At 41.1% G+C, this 23775-nt stretch overlaps 1 protein-coding gene across 1 annotated transcript in view; it reads right to left on the bottom strand.

Annotated features, from left to right (window-relative positions):
- Nucleotides 1–23775, bottom strand: part of Hsd17b12 (hydroxysteroid 17-beta dehydrogenase 12) — a 160148-nt gene that overhangs the window by 2434 nt on the left and 133939 nt on the right. Inside the window, exons 7-9 of the mRNA XM_038329296.2 lie at nucleotides 17680–17714; nucleotides 10883–10964; nucleotides 9409–9474 (exon numbers count right to left, since the gene is read on the bottom strand). Coding sequence (XP_038185224.1) covers nucleotides 9409–9474; nucleotides 10883–10964; nucleotides 17680–17714 — 183 coding nt within the window. The remainder of the gene's footprint in view (nucleotides 1–9408; nucleotides 9475–10882; nucleotides 10965–17679; nucleotides 17715–23775) is intronic.

Here is a 23775-nt window from a genome sequence, read left to right as displayed (position 1 = left end):
AATTTTATATTCTTCTCACTCCAAACTATAAGTCAAAGAATATAGCTTACAGTCCTTAATGTGTGAGTTAAACTCTAACCCATACGTCAGGAGTCCAACTCCACATATCTGGTGTGACTCTGTCGTGCTCACCCTCACAGACTATGTTACTGTCACTAGAGCACATGAATAGCAGGGTGCCTCTGATTATGTAATTTGGCTTCTGAGGGTTTATGTATTGGGATTATTAGTATACATTTGTCTCTTTCTTCAATGAGTAAAGTGTTTTGTCCATTTTGTTCCGTCAGTATGAAGACAGACTAGGCTGTCTCGGGCTGATGTGCTGTGAACTGTGGGTCCAATTGTGAAGCTATTTGCTCACCACCTGGAAGAGCCAAGCAGGGCGGAACGGTGTGCACACATCTCTGACAGCAGGTGACAACATGCACGTGCACAGCTTCCTCATCCTCCTGCCTCAGACTTCCTGGTTATAAGACTGAGAAGGCAGTCTACGCGGGGTGCTGGGATGTCTTGAGCTCCAGTGAGAAAGCCAGTCTGGGACTAGGCCTTTCACCTGTGCATAATGCTGTGCACCTTTCTCTCATCCGTTTTTCTCTCTCAGAAGATGTAAGCGGCATACACTGGACTATTTTGACAGTACAGAATTCAGTTGCACTGCCTGAATGAACCACATGGTGGCACCACAAGATAATGCATGGATTTAGGGTTCAGTTAGCCTGTGGTGGGGTTCTGAAGGTGACTCCAGCTACGGGGGCAGGGAAAGACATGCGTATTTGGGAATTTCTGGTCAAGTTATATTTTCCCAACTAAGAAATGGAAATTCTAAGCTGTGGCTTGCTTGGGCACACACCCTGGTATACCAACGCACAACAGTGGCCTACTTGAGTATGAGGGGTGCAGAAGTGAGACTGCCTTGGGGCTAAGCCCTAAAGGAAATAGAGGATTTAAGTAAGAGACAAAGGAACAAGAGGATCAAAGGAGTTGTGAAGAGCAAGGCACTCCCAGGGGACTGCAAGGAGTCTGGCATAGTCCAAAGAAAATAAATCCAAGCACAGGCAAGTCTAGCACACGATCAAGAAGAGTGCTGTATCCACCTCTGTTCTCAGGACCAGGCAATAAGGAGCATCTCACGTGAGGAGCACTGAACACACTGAGGCCCTTTCCTCCGAGCCAGCATTTGAAATATTCTGAAGCTTAAGCAAGATCATCCATCTATCTCAACGAAAGCAAGCCCATTGATCTAGCTGTGAAGAATACTGAAAGGAACATGCAAAGTATAAAAATGCAAAAGTACAGAAACGTTTATATCAAACCACCACCAAGGTAAATAAATGCCCAAGAAACAGTAATTAATCCATCCTCTGCCTATGCAGGAAAGCATTATGGGAAACAAAACCAGAAATATGCCTGTACTTCTACAGAAAGTTTTTCAGCAGAAAAAAACTGAAAAGCCACTTAAGCTCAACCAATCACCATTACAAATTTTGCCCTGCAGAAACAGCCTGACCCCGACAGTCACAGCTGCAGGTGACTACCCTAATCTTCAAATTTAGAATCTCAAACTGGAAATAACTAGTTAGGCCACAAGACAGAGCTGATGATGCTATGGCTCTGCACAGCTTATTAACTAAAAGTCCCTGCAGACCACAGTTTGGCATATTGTTCCCCCTATTCCCTGGAATAGATTGCTTAGACTGTGGGCTTCATAGAGCACAAGCTCTAGAGTCTTGGCTCGGGGCAGGAAAGACACTATAACTGGATGCCATGGACTGTGGAAAGAAGATGGCCTAAAGACACATGGCAATATGCAAGAATCTAACACCAAGTCTTGGAACTTCACATGGCAGAGCCAACTGTGAACTAAATAAGGCTTCTCATACCTAAAAATGGTTAGAACTTTCTGTGATAATGCTTTGGGAAAATGTGAACCAAGGGGTAGCAGACTTTGTTCTTTGAACAAGATTCTACATGTGGCATCTAACTGTGTTAATGTGCCTTCTCCGGGTCTGTGGGGCTCCTCCTGCCCTGCTAGGTTCCTCACCTTTCTTCTGGTCCAGCAAAGTAAAGAAAGAGCATAGCAAAGCCAGCTCCAGAGCAATTTCAGCATTAGGCTAACAAGAGTTGGCACACAGTCTTTTGTTTTCTTTCTTGTCCAAGTTGTATATGATGTATGTTATTGTTAGAAGGGTGCATGTTCAGATGCCTTTCTTTGATCACTCTCCACCTTTATTTTTGAGGGCAGGGTCTCCTGTTAAGTCAGGAATCAGCCTGTTTTTCCTCCTTTCCCCAGAGCTGGGGTCAGAGGCACATGCCACCACGCCCAGCTATACTTCACACTAATCACTGAGCTCTATCTGTATACATTCTTAAGGCAAAGCCTGGGGTTCCTGTGAGTTCTTTTTTAAATCCATGTCTTCACCTACAGAACCTTTAGGATCAGAAGTTCTCCAGAATACCTGAATGACTAACACATATCATATAGTTTAGCTATTTACATTTCTCTACTTGCAAACTGTGAGCTTTTCCATATAAGCCCTTTTGACTTAGTGGCTACAAAGAACTTAAGACATTCTAGAAGATGTGAGGTAAAGAAATCTTTCTGATGATAGATTTGTCTGCAACGGGAATAAATTATAGCATTTCAGCCCAATATTGTGTGCACAAAGAAAATCTTAGATACACTCTGGGTGACTACTGGTCCTACGAAGAACCTGCTTTCAAACAAGTGGAACGTGCATGTTAATTGTAAAAAAAATGGAGCCCCCAATTTTATAGAGAAATGTGCATTGCACTGATGGTAGAAGCTTTATCTGCAGTTAGGTTATCAAGAAAGACCGCTCAGATAAGGTCATATTTGAGTGATGTCCTGACACTCCACAGGCAGAGGCTAGCCCAGGAAGATCTGACTGCAGCCTATCCAAGCACTGTGGGTACCAAAATGTAGAATTTTACTCTAAAGGACATGAGAAGTTTTGGTAGAATTTTAAGCAGGGAAGTGAAATGACTGGCTTTGCTTTACCAGCTGCCTACAGTGAGCAGACAACAGAGACTATCAGCCAAGGACAACAGTAGAGAGGGTGTTCTAGTCAGTGTTGCTATTGCTGAGATAAACACCATGACCACAAGCAAGCTGGAGAAGAAAGCTTATTTCAGCTTAGTTATACCAGGCCATCATCCAGGGGAGTCAGGACAGGAACCCAAGCAGGGCAGGATCCTGGAGGCAGAAATGCAGAAGTCATGGGGGAACACTGCTTACTGGCTTGCTTCTTATGGCTTCCTCAGCCTTTTTTACAGCACCAAAGACCCCATCTGCCCAGAGGTAGCACTGCCCACTGTGTGGTGTCCTCCATCTCGAGCCCCCATCAATCATCCATCAGGAAAATGCCCTACAGGCCAATCTAGGGGGTCAGGGGAGGCATTTTCTCAGTTAAGATTCCCTCTTCCCAAATGACTCTAGTTTATGTCAAGCTGACAATCTAGCACAGGAGGCCAGCTAGGGAAGTAGTCCAGGGTAAGATACAGTGGCAGCTGAGATTAAAGTAGTGGCAGTGATGTCACAAATATCCTGGACACATCTCCAGGATAGACTTGATTTGATACCCAGTGATCCGATGGACTGCATTTCAGAGAAAGAAAGAGGCAGTAGGATAATTACAGAGGAAGATCAGTCTTGGTTGAAATAAGACCAACCTGAACTCAAATCTGGCTTGCTACATACAATCTACATGATCTTGATCCAAACTTTCAATCCCTGTCCAAGTGGGAACAACTGCAGTTCTTTACTATACTGGGAAGGGAATCAAATAAACAGGCTCAGTGTGAGAGTTGAGCCCTAGCATGTACTAGCAATTCTCTTCTAAGTTTTCTAATGATCAGAAGCAATGATTTTGCTGGGCGGTGGTGGTGCACACCTTTAATCCCAGCACTCAGGAGGCAGAGGCAGGCAGATCTCTGTGAGTTTGAGGCCAGCCTGGTCTACAATAGCTAGTTCTAGTATAGGCTCCAAAGCTACAGAGAAACCCTGTCTTGGGGGGAAAAAAGGATCCATCTCAATCTCTGTACCCTGTGAGAGGTATAGAAACAGCAAATTCCAGGGGAAAATCTGCCTGCTGAGGATTTCATCTGCTGAACACACAGTACTCCTTCCAGACTCTAGTTATGTAGATCTTCTGGCAAAGGATTATAGGAAAAGGGTCAAGAAAAAGGCACATCACTGGCAACAATGGAGATTTAACTGGTTGGAGTCCATTTTCTCCACGGTGGCACAGCTATGTTCCCAGTAAAGAGTCCTGTATCACGTTCCATTTCTATTGGACTGAATGTGCACTAAGAATGCCCCATTACGTCTTCTACCGTCAATAGTAATTAACCAGGAGAATGGATGGGGATTTCTGTTTTCAATTTTGGTAGCTATTTCTCAACATTCAAATTTTTGGCTCTTTGAAGTCTAATAGATTCTTTTTTCTTAATCTTAATTTGTCCCATTTGCTTTCTAAATCTCATAGAAGCCAAATTCTTTTTGATTAAAAACATATTTTAAACTGAATTAACCATCAGCTCTCATCACAAAGACCAAAGCACTGGAAGGCAGCAGCTTCATGGAGTGTGAAGCCCAAAGGGTTTCTTCATGGCATTAAGAGAAGATTTAAATGGTGTATTCTTTGGTCTTGCTAAGGATGAGAAAAGCCACTTCCACTTCAGGCCAGCTGAAACCCACAACTGGGCTCTCCAGGTTCGCAAAGTCCCATCCTGCTTTCTCAACTTCCCTCTCATACAGGATCAGACAAAGTAAATCTTAGGGGTCAATTTCAGTTGGCAACTGATTTCTTGGTTTATGACATTTTAGGATCATTTCCCCAGGCTCAGGGAGAAAACGTGTGTGGTGCAGACATCTCCACCACTGAGAACCAAGGCCTGCAGACTCACAGCCTTGGGTTTACATAAGCCTGGCTCAGTAACTTCCTACACTTTCTCCACCTGTTGAGATGCACAAGCGCCATCCGTTCCCACAGCACTGTGACACCAGGGAGCCTTCACAGCCTGTTTTCTTGTTCATGGACTTTCTTGCTACTATATCCCCAACTGTCATTCCAAAACTCACACTCTCCATACCTCCTGACTGAAGAAATGTGAAACATAATACACAAATCTCTTGCTTTGGGCCCACTGATGGGTGAGATGTTTAAATGTGTCTTCTTCCTCTGTGTGCCTTGAGGCAGGGGTTGTGAGTCTCATTTATCTTTGTCACTTCACTGACAAATAGCAGACACTCAGTGACTTTAAGCAAGTCATACAACTGTTAATTTTTTTCCCAATCTGCAACATGGGGTCAGGTTAATATCAAGTTCAAATGAGGTAATAATGAGTGAGCATGAGGTACTGTAGGTACTGTATAAATTTATGTCTCTTCTCTCTCTTCTCTATACTTACTTACTTCCCAGTTTTTGATGTCTTTATATGTCACATCTTTCATCCCATTTGCTTTCAGAAATTAAGGCTCAAAGCAATAGAGAAATTTTGCATAGGTCAGATGAACACCGAGCAGTGACAGTTGACTGCTGACTCTGCGCTCAGTGTCTTTTCCTTCCTGTCTCTAAGTATACAGGTGATAAATGGGGTTTGCATAAAACTAGACTGGACTAAGAGAGTGTCGAAGTCACCATGCTTTCATTTTGACCGTGGCTTTGACATGACTAAATCCAGATGGATTATCTCTTCATAAGGCAAGTTTGTGAAGAAAGAGCATAGGAGGCTAAATCTAAGGTAAACTATGTAAGGAAGTAGGATATTTGCATGTTTTAATGCGTCTCCCCACTGATGGCTTTTATTAGTGCCACAGACAGAGACTTCTCTCTCCTGGGCGATATCCTAAGGAGTACACAGCAGTATATTTCTTCTGTTATGGGTAGAAAAGTATAGCCAGAATCTAGCCAGGTATACGTATCAGATGAGCCCCAAGTAAGGGATACTCAAGACAGAAGAGTAGGGAGGAGTACTGTTCTCCCAAAGTGTCAGTGGCATCGAAGAATGACAGAGTCCTGGCTGAAGGAAACCCAAGAAATAGGAGAATGGAATACCTAATTCTAGACTGAATGCTTTGCTAGGGAATAAAACATTACCAGAGCAATGGTTGGGGACATAGCTCAGTGGCAGAGTACTTGTCTAGCGCTTGCCAAGAGCTTCTACCTTCAATCCCCAGCATCAGCTAAACACAGAGGGTGAGAGAGCTGGGCCTGATGATGCACGCTTGCAATACCAGCACTCTAGAGGCAAAGGCAGGAGGACTGAGTTCCAGGCTGGGCTGGGCTACATGAGAACTTGTCTCAAAAAGTAAATAAATGAACAAGCAAAAAAAATCGATACAGATGATCTATTCAATAACATTATTTCAACATTCAATCGCAAGTTGTTAATTCTGTTTTTGTTTTTGTTTTTTTGTTTTTCGAGACAGGGTTTCCCTGTAGTTTCTAGAGCCTGTCCTGGAACCAGCTCTTGTAGACCAGGCTGGCCTTGAACTCAGAGATCCGCCTGCCTCTGCCTCCCGAGTGCTGGGATTACAGGCGTGCGCCACCAGCGCCCGGCTTGTTAATTCTATTTTGACAACCTTATTTTTATTTATTTTTATTTTATTTTATTTTATTTTTTTTTGCCCATTTGAAGATTTTAATTATGTTCTCTTTTTCCAACTCCTGGCAAAACTACTCATGAATTTGAGGCAAAGTGAAACAATATATGCAACTTACTCTCTAATGATAGATGGAGTCAAACAATAACAAAAGTGAAATATGGGCAAATGCATGAGGGTGGGCTTTCTCTGTACAGTTTTTATTCCTATAATTTAAAAGAAACACTTTAAAATTATCTATAAATCAAAATGACTGAAGAAGGAGACCAAGAGGACTGTGAAAGCTGAGTTTTGGTCCCAGGTATTTCACACTTGCTCAGCATTCATTGCTAGTGAGTACAGGGCAGACAGGAGCCAGGGACTACGGCCCTTTCTCATCATTTAGACTTTGGATGAATTTTTTCTTTGAAGAATTATGCATTTAAGTTTCCTTTGCCCCTTCCCATGGGTCTTCAATTGTAAGAAAATGAAAATATTACCAACGCTGAGAAAGAAGCTCTGTTCAGGAATACACTGCAACCAGGAAGTGGTGATGTGTGGCTTTAAGAAGTGAGTTCAAGGCCAGCCTGGTCCACACAGGTAAACAATTCCTAAACAAACACACACACACACACACACACACACACACACACACACACACACACACACACTTTGATGAGCAGGCCTAGGAAAGGCCCTGAGGCAGCAGACAGAGGCGCGTGAGGCCCAGGGAAGAAGGGAAACTGAGGTTGAGTGTCTAAGCCTGAGATACAGACTGAGGGCAGATGGGCTGTGATCTCAGCCTTGACAAGGCATGGACTTCTAGGGCTTAGGGACAAAGGGCATTCGGAGGAAATGTGGAATAGACCTAGAGGAGTTAGTCATGGGACCTTCAAAGCATGAAGAAGACACCACATGGTCTATTCTAGCCTGAACACAGGTAGGCGAGAATGCTAACGGCCTTGTGGGGTTTGAATTCAATACTGAACTTCAGGTAGAGCCATCTGAAGCCAGTTAAAGAAGCCACCATACCCGGTCTGGGAGTGAATGAGATCACCCGAGAAACATGGGATGGAATCCAAGGTGGAACAAGCCATTCAATTCCCCAAGTCCTCAGAGAAAAATGGGTAAGTTTCAGCAATGAGCTCTTTTTGCTTCATTATCAGTGAAATAAGATGCTTTTATTCATAAATATGAGTTTTCTTTTTCTTAACAAATTCGTTTTAAATTTAGATCTTCAGAGAATCTTAGGAAGAAAGACAATGATGGATGAAATTAAATAATTTAAAAATCATTAATGGAATAATACAAGCTCATCAGAATATGATATTTCAGAAGGCAACACTAATGTACTTCGGTGGTGGCTAGTCATATCAGGCTAGTTAATATCAGGCACAGAATCCAAGGAAACTAGCTTTGAGGAAAACAGGTGTGAATAAGAAAAGGGACAGTCTCAGCTACTCCCAGAACTGCTTTCTGTGTTCTCAAGGCAACACTACTTCATGTCACTGGAGTCTTCAGGCTACCAGCCAATGGACCTTTAGAATTCCTGCAGAGTCTCAGTGGGGCTTAAAAAAGACTAAATTCACCAGAAAGACAAAGTGTAACACTGACTGACAGTGTAACACACGAGCCTCACCTCTTACCAACGTTACTGGTTTCTCTGCTACCGAAATACAATCTACAGGGTTACCAGGGTTACCCAGTTACCAGCATTACAAATGGTATTAACATGGAAAGGCATAAAATTCAGGATTCTACAAAACCCTGTCCTCCCCAATGTAGCCTATAAACATGGGGAGCTGAAAATTAAACAATACCAAGTCAGTGGTCCGTAGATATCCCTAGGAAGAAAGCTAGGGAGAGGGCTTGGACAAAGCAGGCTTTTAGTAGACCCTAAAGATGAAGAAACATTTGCCTCGCCCTTCCTCAGGATGGGCGACTTAGCTCCAGTATTACTGGAATAAAAAGACTTAGAGAGCACAGCTAGAGAAGCATGAGGCCCAGCCTGATTATCTGGCAACAAACAGCCTAGCACTTCCACTTCCTGGTTTCATCATTTCTTAAGCATAGATGGGTCCAGTAGCCTAGGGTGAGAACAAAGGCTCTAACAAACAGACCTGTATTTTAGTCCTAGATCAACATGGAAAAATAGGTTAACTGTCTTAGCCTCTATCCCCACATTGTGCTATGCAGAAAGAACCTCAGATGCTACACTAAGTGATCTGATCACAGAAGACCAAACACTGAACGGTTCTATTCAGAGGATGGGCCAAGAACAGGTATCACCAGGGAGACAGAAAAGAGAATAGTGGTTGCCAGGGGCTGGGGGAGAGAGAAGGGAAAGTTAGTATTTAATGGTATCTGATTCAGTTTGGGGAGATGAAGAAAAGTTCCAGAAGAATGGTGGCAGTGACGGCTCAACAGTGTGAATATGCTCATGCCACTCAACTGAAGGCTTACAGATGTTGAAAATGCTATGTTCTATGTTATGTATTTCCTACCACAATTTTAAAGAGTCAATCAAAATAAACCATGAGAATAATAATAATCATTCACAAAAATGATGCTTCAATTGCTGACATTTAATTCTAGTTCAGATAGCCTAGTTAAAAATTTGAGAGGCTAATTTTTAAAAACCTAGACCTAGGAGCATAAGGGAAAAGAAACCATGTCTCTAAGGGAGTGCGCACGTCACAATCGCTTACTGAGGAATGTGATTTTCTTTCGTTGCCAAGACAGCAACTGTTGCTGTGGAAACCACACAAAAACAGGGATACTTAACTGAAACAAACTCCACTCACCTGCACAAAGATGCCCTTGCTCTTATACTCCTCATGGAGGCACTGAGAGAAGAAATCTACAAAAGCCTAGGAGAGAGGTGGGAGTGAGAAAGAAAACACATATATTACATCAATCTTCCTGGAGTGTAGCCATGGAAACAACAAAATAATAAATTAACCATTTAACACTACTGTTTCTAGTCACTCCTTTCATTTCAAATGCAGAAGAGATAAAAATACCTTAAAACCTCAGGAGGTTTTTCTACCATAAATGACATTATCTTACCAATTTTAATATTTAACCAATTTTGACTTAATTAGAAAAGGTTCCTCCCCCAGAACACTATCCCCCCCAAAAGGAAACAATTCATTATATAACAAAGGAATACTTCCATTTTCTACCTGCTACTCTAGCAGAAACCCAGAATGAATTCTGTTCAGCTCTGTTTTGCTGCTGGGTCCTGTGACACAGCATGATTTGAGACGTGAAGGTGAGAGCCCTCTGGTAACACAACTGTAAACCCATCTGTAAACTGTGCCAGCCACTTTTCAAATGTGGACTCAGTATCAGGCTTAAAATGCCAAGATTAATGACAACCCAATGAAGGTCTCTATTGACAATTGTCTACCTCCGTGGAGAACAAACCAGATACTGGAATTCTAACACAAGATGTCATGTAAACTGTTGACAGTGTGTGCCAGCCAAAGAGAAGGCAGGTAGATCATGGGGCTGTGCGGCTGTGCCAGAGCTCAGAAGACAGGAATGATTGATTTTCCTCATGTGAAAAGGAGGTGTTTTACACTTTTCCTTCTCTGACAAACAATAAGTTCTTATAATGTATTATGATTTGCTTATTTTCCCCTAAAGGCTTAGTTAATTTCAAACAATTAAATGGTTGTTCTTTTCCCTTCAGAAATGTTTTCCATGCCTCAGTGAAGTATCTGAAGTTGGGGCTACTGGCCTGTAGGCAGGAGAAGATACAGTCAGTCTAAATTATGGTCCTATCAGCAATGTAAGGAAGTGAATGACCATGATGTATGATGGCACAGAGTAATAGAATTCTGGAAAACATGGCAGAATGTTCACACTGTTGTTGGTCTATTTCTTGTCTGCTGAGTATATGTGTGGTGCTGGCAGGATGTATGTCCTTGCTGTGGGAAGCTGACTTGTTCATGTTACCAACATTCTGACTTTAGACTCATTAGTATTAGGTTCTATAACTTGGGCAGACTGGCTTAGGCATAAGTGTCCCTGTAAAATCAGCAAACTACCAGGGAACAAAAACAGTGGCTGTGATACACTAGTAGTCCACTTGTAAGTCTACACCTATGTGTGGTATTCCAGAAACCCATGTGGGGCACTTTGCTGTCCTTCTTGGTCCACTGGAAAACTACCAAGCATAGCATTTCAACAAAGTTGAAGCTATAGTAACTGCTCAGACTAAAAGTCACCCCTCTGCCTTATACTGACTTCACTGACTGCAATGCTTTTCACCTTGGTCGCAGAGTAGATGGTCAGCAGTGGAACCGGGAGGAAGCCGCTGGCAGATGAGATGTTGAGAATCACCCCTTTAGATCTAGAATTGAAAACACACCACATAAACACAGGGAAATTATATGCACATTGCTTGGGAATTATAGTCAAGACAGAAACAGAGCAACAGGGCTGCTGCTCTCACACACGTCTCCCTGCCGCTCATGAGCATGTGGCATGTCTGGCTGGTGAGCGAGGCATAATCCCATGAGCTAAAAATAGCTCTTCTTTACGATGAGCTCATTTCCTAGTCTAGGAATCCACAGCATGACTGCATCTGCGAGATGTCTCCTTTAGATGTGCCTATACTCTCTGGAGTCCTCTGTGGATACAGCATCAAAAACTCTCATTCACACAGTGGGGATACTGCAGGGTAGAATGCTTGCCTAGCGTGTGCAAGGCACCGCAGTCAATCCAAGCAGAGCAAAAGCAAACTGACACCCACACAGACACCTCTGCTCTGACATACTGTCACACTGCAACAGTCCATTGTGTAAACACTTCCCTCTCAACAAAGTCTTGAGTTGCTAGACAGCAAAGCCTACTTTTGTTCCCACACAATCAAATACTTCATAGACCTCTTTATAGCAAAGGTGACAACTTTATGAATTCCCTAGGCTGTGAGTAATCGGGCAAAGAGCTACCTTGAAAACTGCATCTCTGTACTTCATTAACTATATTATATTGCCAAAAGACGAAGTTCAACTTCTGTTCTTTTACAGACTATTGAAAGTTAAGTCAAGCACCTACCAGGAATTTGTTTTAACAGATAAACGAAATCAGTTTGTGAAAAGCAAAGTTCTAAAGACCCCAGCTGTTGGCAAGCACATAAAGGTTCAGCAAGGCATAGAATTATAACTTTAGGAATATGAAAATAGCTATCAACTTGCTCTCTCAAATTCATGCTTCTCAAAGGCACACTGGGAATGGAACCCAGGGTCTTATGCATGTCAGCAAAGTGCTCCACCAACTGACCTAGGCCCCAGCCCAGCCTCTCTTCTCTAGCTACTGAAATCTCACCCTACCACCTCTGGCTCACACTTCAGCTTCCTTTCCTTCTACATAGTCTGCTGTTGTCCTCTGTCTGGATTTCTATTCCTAAGTCCTGTTTTTTCACTATTTGGGGGAAGGAGAAGACCTCTTTTATGTAAAACAGCATAGGAAATATGATTAAATGGCATATATGAGTTATTTTGGACACAAATCTGAAAAGAAATAATCCTCAAAGGTCACAATTCCATCTGTCGGCCTTTAGGAAAGATGCCACTGCAACCATTGAAGGGACTGGGCCCTCTGTTTCATATGTATCACCAGAGACTAGTCAACTGTTTATAAAACAGTCCTTATTAGTAACACACACTTTCCTAAGCAGCAAGACCCACTAACGCATTGGTGATAAAAAATAGAATTTCAAAATTAAGAATGATATTAAGAATTTTTTAAGTTAGAAATTGTTAATGTATTAGTTACATCATCCTTATATTGATACCTTTTTTTTAAAGGCAAAAAAAGGATTTTTTAAATCAGAAGTTAGAACTCAGGCCTTTTAGATAATAAATAATAAACTAGCAATACACACCTGGTGTTTTCAGCTATAAAAAATTCCTTTGATGAAAGTGGAACAAAAGAATCTTTTATTACAATCAAAGATTGTCCCTTGGATAAAAATGGAATAAGAACAACATCTTCAAAATTATCATTTCAGTGTTGAAAATATTCTCAATTAGACTGTGGTGACAGCTGTCCAGCTCTGAATATGCTGAAAATGACTGGACAATTTAGACAGATGTGTAGTGCACATGTAAAATAATTCACATGTAAAATAATCCAACAAATCTGTGAAACACAAGGAAAGTCTGTTTCTAGTAGAACACATAGCCTTTAGGAGGGGTGGGGTTCCAATGAGGTGGGCGCACAGGGCTACAGCGGCTCAGACAACCATGCTTCCTGAGGAGCAACTCCACCCTCACAATCACTCCACAGTAACCTTTAGCCAGGAACTGCTCTATCCTCAACCATCCAGTGGAAGGAGAGAGAACGTTTGTCTGCAGCAGATTCAGGCAATGCTGTCCTTGATGCTGCAGCCTGCCACTGCTGCTTAGAGCCAGGCGTTCTGTTACAACCGTGCTGGCTGGGGTGGCTGCATACCCTTGAATGGCAGTCACATTTTTCATTCTGTTACCCACAAATGATGTGTAAGGTTGAAGGTAAAAGGTTAAAATTTCATGCTATGACTTCATTAGAGAAAAAGTCATGTAAAGATAATAAAAGCTCTTCTCCCGTTTTATAAAATAAGATCAACAACCTAACACAATGATGCAATTATTCTTTTACTTACCTATTCTTGAGGTAACTAAGATCTCTGTTTCTCAAATATTCTACTCTGACTGAAAATGTGTAGGAGCCCACTGGATATTATTGCAAAGACATGAGTTCGGGTCCCAGAACTCACATGGCAGCTCACAGTTATCTGTAACCCAAGAGCTAAAGAATCAATGCCTTTTCTGGCTACATGTGGTGTACAGAGTTATATGAAGGAAAAATATCCTTACATATAAATTAAAAGTGAATAAAAATCCAAAAGAAGAAAAGGAGAAGGAGAAAAGTAAGAAAATTACTAGTGTGTAGAGCTACAAAGTCAAAATTTTCAAGTACTTTCACAAAAATGTACTTATGTTTCAAAATACATCAAACATATTTAAGACTGCCAAAGTACTATATAAAATGAGAATGCACTAGATTTGAGTAAATACACAGCCAACTCATAATTGTGTCTAAAAGACAGCAGAGAAAGTACCCCACCTATCAATCTGCCACACTATTGAGATTATGCATATTTGTCTACCAAAGACCTTCCTATGACCACCAGTAACAGCATTCAAATCTCTCTCCACCAGGGAAAAACTATTCTATTTCATTTTGTCTGCACCCCAAATCAAACACTAGTACGTCCTGTCACAATCTCTATAAGGTATCTCCTTATGCAGAAATGGGGTTGAATATTTGGGACTAGGGGGTATAAGGGCCTCATCTTTACAATCAACTACTTTGTCTAGCTCTAATCCTTCTTCTAAGCAGAATTAGTGACGTTAAACCAGTTTCCGTGGCACAGCCAGGCTCATGACAACTCTGTTACATCAAGCAGAAGGGCAAAATAGGCTACGCTTAATTGCACACAGAGACAAACATAAGTCAAGCTGGTTAATCTCTCACTTTCTAGAGGCTTGGGAACAATAGAAGAACATTAAGAATTTCTTTGAAGGTCTATTACTGAAGATCCGTCTTTCCCATACTTAATACATTTCCTAGTTTGTTGTGGCAACATCAGATAAACAAATAAAGCAACATTTTCTGTGATGCAATATTCGTAATTGACGGCACCGCTTACTTGCTAGCCATCCTGTGAGGAGCTACAGGAACTAAAATGCTGCCGAAACAGCAGAACAATCAACTCCACTTAAAGACACACCTCTTCATCTCCACAGTTACCTCCTTTTTATTAGTCCTCCTAGAAGCCAGTCAATAGGCTTGTCCAGTCCTTGTTCAGCATCTTGCATTTACAGCTTCCTTACAGCTAAGTTTCCTAGGATTCCCTTAGACTTCGACACACCCAACCCCCACAAGACTCCCTTTAATTGTCACCTGGATTAAAAAAAAAAAGTTGCCAAGCTTTTGTTCTATAAATGCCTCACTATTCTGTCAGGCTCTTGTGGCATCCCTGTCCTCACCTTTATAAACACTGTGGCCGTGGAGGAATAGTCTCTTTTGAAAAAAAAAGCTCAGCATTGCCCCACCCTGCAGCAGAGGGAGGAAGGGAGGAGAGCCAGAGGTCAGTCGGTGTAGACTGCTAACCAATCACAGAGTTGTGAGATTTAGACTCCATCTCAGTTTTTTGCAGTTTCACTACACATGAGAGAAGACAGAAGTGCACTCTTGCAAGGTCATTAGAGAGTTTTCTAAGCATAGATGGAAAACAGAAATTGGTGTAGACAGTTCTCTAATTAACTCCTAAGAACACAGAGAAACTATCAAAACAGAGCTCAATGTCAGAAAAGAATCGTGAAACATGGGGTCAGGCATACAATTAGAACAAGCAGTCAAATGCTCACACTATACAAATATTGCGTTGTTGAAGAAAGTTTGCAAACATTTAGCACATGAAAGAGAATTACCTGCCCTAAAACACCATAACATGTCATAATTCCACCTTAAGCAGTACAATATGAAAGAGGCTATTTTTAACCTTTCCACAGTTGTTATGGCAACCACCTCTCGGCTCCAGCTGTACACAATGTTTATAATTCCAGGGAAGTAGAGAGAGCAAGTTTCCTGATAATGTAATTATGCACTTTCTGTGTGTGTTGGGGATAATGTCTTAGTCTGATTATTGATGCTTGTTTAGTGATAGTAGGTTGGCTATAGTTCTAAGGCTTGGAAAAAATCTCACACATCAGAGACGGAATCACTGAAAGGGAAGAGGGCAAAGAAACCACCAACAAAGGGCTCCTTCTAAAGGACAGCATTCCATTCTAGCTGCTCTTCACATTTCCCCAAAGTGTCCTGTCTATGGTGGTTTCCATAGGATTGGTATTCTCACTGAGTAAGAGCACTTGTAAGGAGCCTGACATTCCTTATGGGTTAGGTAGAGAAATAAGGGAAAAGAAATCTTTACTATGATAAATTATGAAGTTACAAAGTTAGGGGTTAATCTATTACTGCAGTCAGCACATACTGACTAATATACCTATTAATTCCTAAAACTCCACTTGACATAGATGTCCCTTCTGCTAACACAGAGTACTGATTAATAAACTCTACATGTGTCTAACTAGTTCTTGGCCAGCACCACAAACACCATCCCCCTCTATGATTTCAGCTTTCCACAGCTTCTACTGCCTTTCTACCAGGTTGTTTCTCAACATCAGCATAAAATCAACTTGAATTCTTGAAAGGCAAGGATTGAACTCATCTGGATTTTCCAAGCTAAGCTCTGCTGGATGGACATGAATTCCCCTCTTCATGCTAGTCTTTCATATCCAATGTCAGCTGTAATTGGTAGCATTGCCAGGTCTAGAAATGGCCCCAGATCTCTAGATCAGAGTCTCTAGATCTGCCTCTGCTTCATGTGCTTCATGGCACCCTGTATCACTGAGTCCTCACCTTCTGCAGACCTAAATGGGGTGGAGTTACTTTCAATTAATGCAATGCACTGGGCTTGCCATTCTATGGATACAAGACTTTCTGCTCCAGGAAATGACTTCAGAGCCACTATGTCCCTTTATATAGTTTTTACAGTATACTTTAAAAAATTCTTTTATAACACTTCTATGGCACACAACTTTGATGTCCTTATTTTGTTTTTTGTTTATTGGTGTTGGAGATGGACCCCAAGGCATGCTAGGCAAATGCTATATAACTGAACCCCTACTACAAGTCCAAAGATTTCTTTATAGTGCCATTTGTAGATGTTAAAACTCAGATTAAGACAGTGGCTCAAATTTCACTTATTGGATTCTACTCTGTCCCTCTTAGAGTTCTGGTATGGTTTGTTCACTGCCATTTTCATGTCCTATCTTTGGAAGCATGCCCCACTGTCAGTCAATACTCAGCTTGAAGGCTTTAAAGGAAAACCTTATTAAAATAAGACAATTAGAATATACAAATCAGTACATTAAAACATAATTACAAACAACATTTATGAGAAACAGTTTCTTAACCAATCACTGCACTGCACGTGATCAACAAATGGACTCCTAAACTCTGTTTCCTCACCCACAAGGTAGAATGTGGCACAACATATGGAAGGATTTGATATGCATATACTTGCTAGTCTTTTTCTGTTTGGTTTTTGAGATGGGGTTTCTCTGTGTAGCCCTTGCAGTCCTGTAACTCACTCTGCAGGACATGCTGGCCTTGAACTCACAGAGATCTACCTGCCTCTACTTCCCAAGTGCTGGGATTAAAGGCGTGCGCCACCACAGCAGGCATCTGGTCTTTTAACAGAAGTGGATCCTTGTTTCATTCCTCCGCTGTCAAAGCCTTAATGAAGTGCTAAAAGAAAATGACAAACTGGCCCAACAGTCAAACCCAGCTCTCTTTAGCAGGTTTTCTTTGAATGCCTAGACCAACATTTAGATTCCTGAGACAAGGAAACAGAGTTAAATTTTACACTCAGTACTATCTATCTCACATGTGAAAATGCAACCACCCATTTCTCAACAAAAGTGCAGACATTTAGGGAATTCGCCTGGCACCCAATTCCAACTGAAACATTAATAATAGTGGACTTTGCTTTTTCCTCTAAGTGTCAGTTGGACATCTGGTCACTTCACACCATGCCTTGTCCCTCTGGTGTCCACTCCCTCTCTGGAAATATCAGAGGAATGCATCTTACTTCAGGATACTCTACCAATTTAGGCTCTAAGTGGCTACAGCTTTAAGGAGGCATTCCTGGGAATATCCCAGGAACTCTATCCACCCCCTCAGAATAGCAGGCAATTGAGTTAGTGATGGTGACTCAGGCTGGCTTTTTAATCCTGATCTAAAGGAACCACCACAACCCTAGAGAGGGAAATAAAAAAGTCTAGTGGAAAAGGCCTTATCCACCAATGACTCATGCTCCACGGTGTGATACGCCTGGTGCTAAGACAGAGTTGGGTTCATTAGTCACTTTAATGAAATTCTCAAAGAAAGGGTTCTCCCTATAAATAATAATGAGCTCTGCATCCACAGTGTTTGTGTGTGAGCGTGTGACTCACCTTTCTACCATTCCAGGCAGTACCAAGCGTGTCATCTGCAAGATAAAACAAAACATCATGACGGCTAAGGACACAAGCAACAAAGGAGTGAAGGACACCCGCCCACACCAAAGAGAAGGGAATCACGAATCCACGCATCCCTCTAAAGAGAGAAGCTTATTTTATACATGCCATTTAATTTTCCTGTGCTAGCACTACATAAGGAGAGCACACTGAGAAAGTTCTCTGTGAACGTGGCAAGAGTAAGCCTTGTCTGAAAAGTAAGGCTGGCATGGGCACCTTCAAATAACAAAGACTCTGTAGTGCGTGGACATCTCTTAGGTCCATCCCAGAAGGGAATGAATGTTATCACATGTAACATTTCACCTACCAAGATGACTTAGGCTTTCTAATATTAACATCTCAAATAATCTTTTCTGATCAAAAAAGGCTTTATGGAGGCGAACGATAGCAAACTTGGCAGATAGTAAGTGCATTCATGTTTTCTGAGATCCAGCTGGCTGTGAGCAAAAACATCCGTAACTTTAACCATTTGTGGTCTGTAGTAACCGACAATGAAAAGGTGATATGTGCAGTTTAGCAACTTCATAATTACTGGCCAAATACATGCAATGATGAGAGGCTACCACTGAACTGTTTGGGGATATTATTCTTCAAGAAAAGTTAGAAGTGCAGTCTTTGTCAGGATGACTTCACCGTTAATCAAGTCTCGACTCACCTTGTGTTGGTTTTCTAAGCAACACAAGAAGCTGAAAGCTTGGCAACAGTCATTTTAAGCTGTTTATATTGAGCAATATCGTGCACCAATTAAAATGACAGCCTATTAGTAAAAGACTATGAAGAAAAGGCCGTGAAGACTTTCTGCAGTGTGCAATGTGAACATACAAAGGTCAGCTCTGGTCTGGTCAGCGCTCAGCGTCCGTGCTCAAGCTCTCACCACATCAGAAAAATGGACTGACGATCACCAACTTCAGAGCAAGGGCTGGCTTCAGAGTTTAGGGGAAACATTTCAACAGAAAGAAAGATCTGACCAAATATTCTGGTCCAGGTGTAAAAGGAGAAACTGTAAAGCCAGCATGGACGAGAGCTTCCCGTGTCCCCTCCTTGACTTTTAGCTGTCCTCCAGCATTTGCTCTTTCCTTATTAGACTGCAGATAAAGTTTCAGAGCATATAACCTCTTTCCCACTCTTGGTGGCTCCCATAAAAAACATGTTTACAATTTCTCTGACAACTGCATGTAGCTTATAACTACTTTATAAGAAGTAGGACACACAACGTCTCGGTCATGGACTCAGAAAAAGAAAATAGGTTGTCTTCTCCGCCATCTTTTCCTCTTCTTTTTTATGTAGAAAGTGGATGAAGGGAAGGAGTCATCATGACATCAAAGTGAATGCCATATGTGGTAGGGTGACAGGATAAGAGGAAGGATCCCTAGGGACAGATGAGCTACTGTGTAGCACTCTCAGCACCCGTTCCACTAAGCACCTTGATTTTTAACTTGCTCTGAACCTGACAACCCATTTTGATTCTTTTTATGTTGCATCTGTTACAAGAGTTATCCAATATTCTTTTTTGTTTGTTTTGCAGTGCGGGCATGAACCTTGAGGCCTTTTTTCCATGTTAAGCAGGTATATACGACTGCTCTAGGTACCTAGTCTTTTAGCTAAAACTCTGACTACCAAGATTGACCATTTACATTGGTAAAGACTGACCAGTGTTAACATTTCATGACTCCTTCCCCAAAAATATAGTTCCCCAAGCAAAAAATTAAATATTTTACAATTTTGAAGTCCTCTCCAATTTTCTCAATTTCTTTGACCCAATTCAAAATGTCCCTACTGGGCTTCAAATTAGACATGATAGAACCAAGTCAAAGTAAAGGTCGACTTCAGAGTCTGTCTTTCCAACGCAGTCACTTTCTCTTTCCTTTTTAGGTTAAATATGAATTTTAACTTTACTCATATATTTCCCAAGATTTGCCTTTGCAGAGGCAAACAACAGCTATTTAATACATAACCAAAGAATGTTAAGGCCACTGTGCACTCAGGCCCTAATTCCAGCTTTTCTTATGACAGTGTGACTCTGAGCTACGTTCTTCTTCTCTGAAGTCCTAATATGTTAAATGAAGATTTAAATACATCATATGGTATTACCCCACAAGCAACACACCACAAAGACCTCTGAAGGGACACTGGTGTCCCCCACAATCACACTACACTACCCTTTAGCACCCAGTGCTACTCCTAAGCATTACATGCCCCATAGTTTAGAACCAAGGTCAGAAACACATTTCAAGGTCATCCATTTCAACTGACCATACAAAAGTTTCTGGACATTTCTTTTAGTATTTTAAAATATTTCATTTGAGAGTTCCTTGGGGTAGTGGAATAATTTTAAGATTAGGTTGTAGTGATGATTAAAACTCTATATTTACCCAAAACAAATAAAACTTGAACACTCAAAGCAGAAGAATTTTACAAATTCATAGTTTTAGGAGAACTAAAATCACAAAGTACTCTTGATGCGACTTTACAAAACCCCGGAGATAAAGACACTGAAAATATTCTCTGCTTATCAACTGAGGGCTGGAGCAGCACTAGAGAGAGGGCCGTCCTTCTCTTTTCTCTGCAGTCACCAGTGTGGGTGAAAGGAACTCAAGACCCACAGCAGGATACTTCTAGGAGCAGACAGGGAGGGCACTGGTGCTTAGAAAAGGGAGCAGTTACAGCTAGGAGCCAAGTAGAGCTTCAGAGATTATGGACGTTCATGAGAAAAAAAAAGTCAAACATCATTAACACTGAAAAGTTACAGAAAGGTTAATTTGAACACTTCATGATTTTATAAAACCAACTGAAGCTCTGACATTACCTTTCCTGCCAATCAGACTCTAAGTGATAAATCCAACTCCAGGCCTTCTTTTCTTGAGCACATATACACAAATCATTTAAAAATATTCAACATATAAGTAGACAGACTTCACTATGTTCACATTAAATTCTCTCTAACATCACATTTACATAGGACATTTTAAGTTGTTAAGTCTCATTTTACTTTGCATTTATTGACTAGTATCTTAATATATGGGTATCTATACCCACATACCAAGTATTTTTATGAAACTTCGCCGCGCATCTGCCCTCTACTTCACAGCTCACAGGGTGTTTCTGGAGCTAATTCAATATGCTAATTTTAGACCATCTGCAAGTGATAATTACTGTGCCAGGAAGTCTGTTGTTTCTCCTTACATATTTCTAAAATGATGTTATCACAACTTGAGAGCTCAGTGGTTAAGAATATTAGGTACATAGATAGTAATAATAAATGTGACTTCTAGCCTTTTTTCTTTTCACTTGAGGTTGCCTCAACAAATGCATAGTAAGTAATTTTAACTCCATTCTATAGTGACTGGAATGAGAATGTCTCCCACAGGCTTTTTATTTGAATACTTGCTCCCCAGTTGGCGCTATTCTTTAAGGTGGCTTAGGAAGTGCCTTGGAGGAAGCATGTCACAGGAAGCAGCTTTGAGGGCTTAAATACCCGTGTTATTTCCATTTCCAGGTGGCTCTGCAGGGTGTGCAGTTCAGCCTGCAACTTGATGCCATGCTTTCCCACCACAATGGCCTCTTACTTCTCTGGAACCATAAGCCCAAACAAACTCCTTCTTCTACACACTGCCTCATCACTGGGTCTTATCACAGCAACAGAAAAGCAACATATGGTTTTCCCCAAAGTCGGAAGTCATCACAAAAGAACTTTTACAATAAGGAGAACCTCAAAGACTGCAGGAAAACACAAATGTTTCATAATTACACATAAACATTTATAGTAATGTTTTCACTAATCAACACTACCAAAATAAGACAAAGACACTTTAAAACCTAAAAAGCTACTATATTACTATTGTCTCACATGTAGCTCTAGCATCACTTCATAAGTGGCACACAGTACATAAATGTACACAGATACATGAAGGGCTTCAAAACAGCTTAAACTAGAATTCATAGGAGGAAGCCACATTTTTAAGAGTAAAGTATTTACTGGTACACATATGCATAATCTGGCTAGGAAAGAAATATGAAGTTTATTTACCCCATACAAAATCACAATCACTATTATTGAATCATTTAGTTGAAATACATAACTCTAAAATTAACTTGTTGGCCTAGAAAAATCCTTGAAAATGTATTAAAATGTAACCATCTGTGGCCAGGATTACACAGGATTTATTTTCTTCTTAGTGTTCATATAGCTTTCAAATATATTTGGCAACAATTTTGCAGTGCTTTTATAATTAGTAAAGTCCTCACAATCTTATTTCTTTTTTTTCCTTACTTCTAGAGGAAAAAAACAGAAACAAAACTGTCAAAGCCTAATATGAGTATATTTCCTTTTATTTCAACAGCAGCACTCCCTGCTGACAGAAGGAACTACATGCCCAGGTGGCTGTCTCGGTGTTCCCACTCTGGTATACAAATTTCTATATTAGGCAGCTTCTGGTACTTGGTCGTGTGTTATAGTGCTCAAAGGCTCTAGGCCAAGGAGCCAGGCAACGCTGTGCATGCCTTTAATCACAGTACTCAAGATGCTGAGTCACAATCTTGAGTTCGAGGATAGCCTGGCCTACAACAAATTCCAGGGCAGCCCAAGCTACATAACAGGGTCCTATCTCAAGAAAAAGGCCAATCAATCAAATTTTTTTTTCCTTTTTTTTTTTTTTGGTTTTTCGAGACAGGGTTTCTCTGCAGCTTTTTTAGAGCCTGTCCTGGAACTAGCTCTTGTAGACCAGGCTGGTCTCGAACTCACAGAGATCTGCCTGCCTCTGCCTCCCGAGTGCTGGGATTAAAGGCGTGAGCCACCACCGCCCGGCTCAATCAATCAAATTTAAGACACTTGATTTAATAAAATCTGTGTCACTACTACATGTGACTGTGGAATAAAGTAGAACAAGTTACCCATAATACAGGCCCAGCTTCAGGAATCCAGGCTTTTCATGAGCAACATTAGGACATCTCCAATGGCCATTTTGTTCACCTCTGCCCTAACTCTTCCTCCAAAGAAACCTGCTTAAATTAACCAAGTCTGGATTTAGGGAACAAAGAACTGGACCTGTACAATTGAGAAGGAAACAATTTCTTACATACAAAAACCTGAAACAAGTGTTTAAGTGGAAAAGGAGCAACTTTAAAAAAATCATAGTATAGTTGTGAAATTATAGTTGTGAATTAACAATAATGTTCTACAAGCTCTGCCCCACACTTTGAGAAATGGAGATGAGAACTCTACTGGAAACCACACCAGAAATGACATAACACACACTTCCTTTGGCAAACTGTATAATTTGAGCTCCACGAAGGTGAGGAAGTAAGAACACAGCTTAATTAGAAATTCTTAGAATCTCACCTGTATAACTAACAGAGTATTTACTGCACAGGAGGTGAAAAGCTTAATTAGATACAGTTTTTAGAGCACTCTGCCATCTCTCAGTATTATTTGATTTTGCCTTTTTTGGTCCTTAAGTCTTTGAGAAAGTTCAGAGTTCCTAGTCTGGAATGCTGCCCCAGGCCGTAAATAGAGTTTTTCCCTGTCCAATAAACCCCACTTGGATCTACATTAAAATAATATAACAAAATGGAAAAAAAAACTTCCCAGAAGAGAGTTTCTTGTTAACAATGCCAAACCTAAAGCCCTAATTCATGCATTCTCAACAAAGATTATAAAGACTGGGCAGAGTATCACTTGGTGTTTCCCAAGGTACAATACTTGAATATCCTAAGTACTTCTTTTTTTGTCGGGGAGGGTTACACAAGAGTTTCTCTGCATAGCCTTGGAACCTGTCCTGGAACTCACTTTGTAGACCAGGCTAGCCTCGAACTCACAGAGATCCACCTGCCTCTGCCTCCCAAGTGCTGGGATAAAGGCATGTGCCACCACTGCCTGGCACTTCCATTATCTCCCTTACCTCCAAACAAGGTGACATCTTCTTAAAAATGACAGATGTTGAAAGGAGAAAACAATTCCTAAAGTTCAAGATACTCCCATGTTTTCACCCATATGAAAGGCATTTCCCTATGAATTAGGTTCACTATGAGCTAAAG

This window comes from Arvicola amphibius, chromosome 5 (genome assembly GCF_903992535.2).
Source record: "Arvicola amphibius chromosome 5, mArvAmp1.2, whole genome shotgun sequence".
In the NCBI taxonomy this organism is placed as follows: Eukaryota; Metazoa; Chordata; class Mammalia; order Rodentia; family Cricetidae; genus Arvicola; species Arvicola amphibius.
This window is presented reverse-complemented; position numbering and strand designations above follow the sequence as displayed.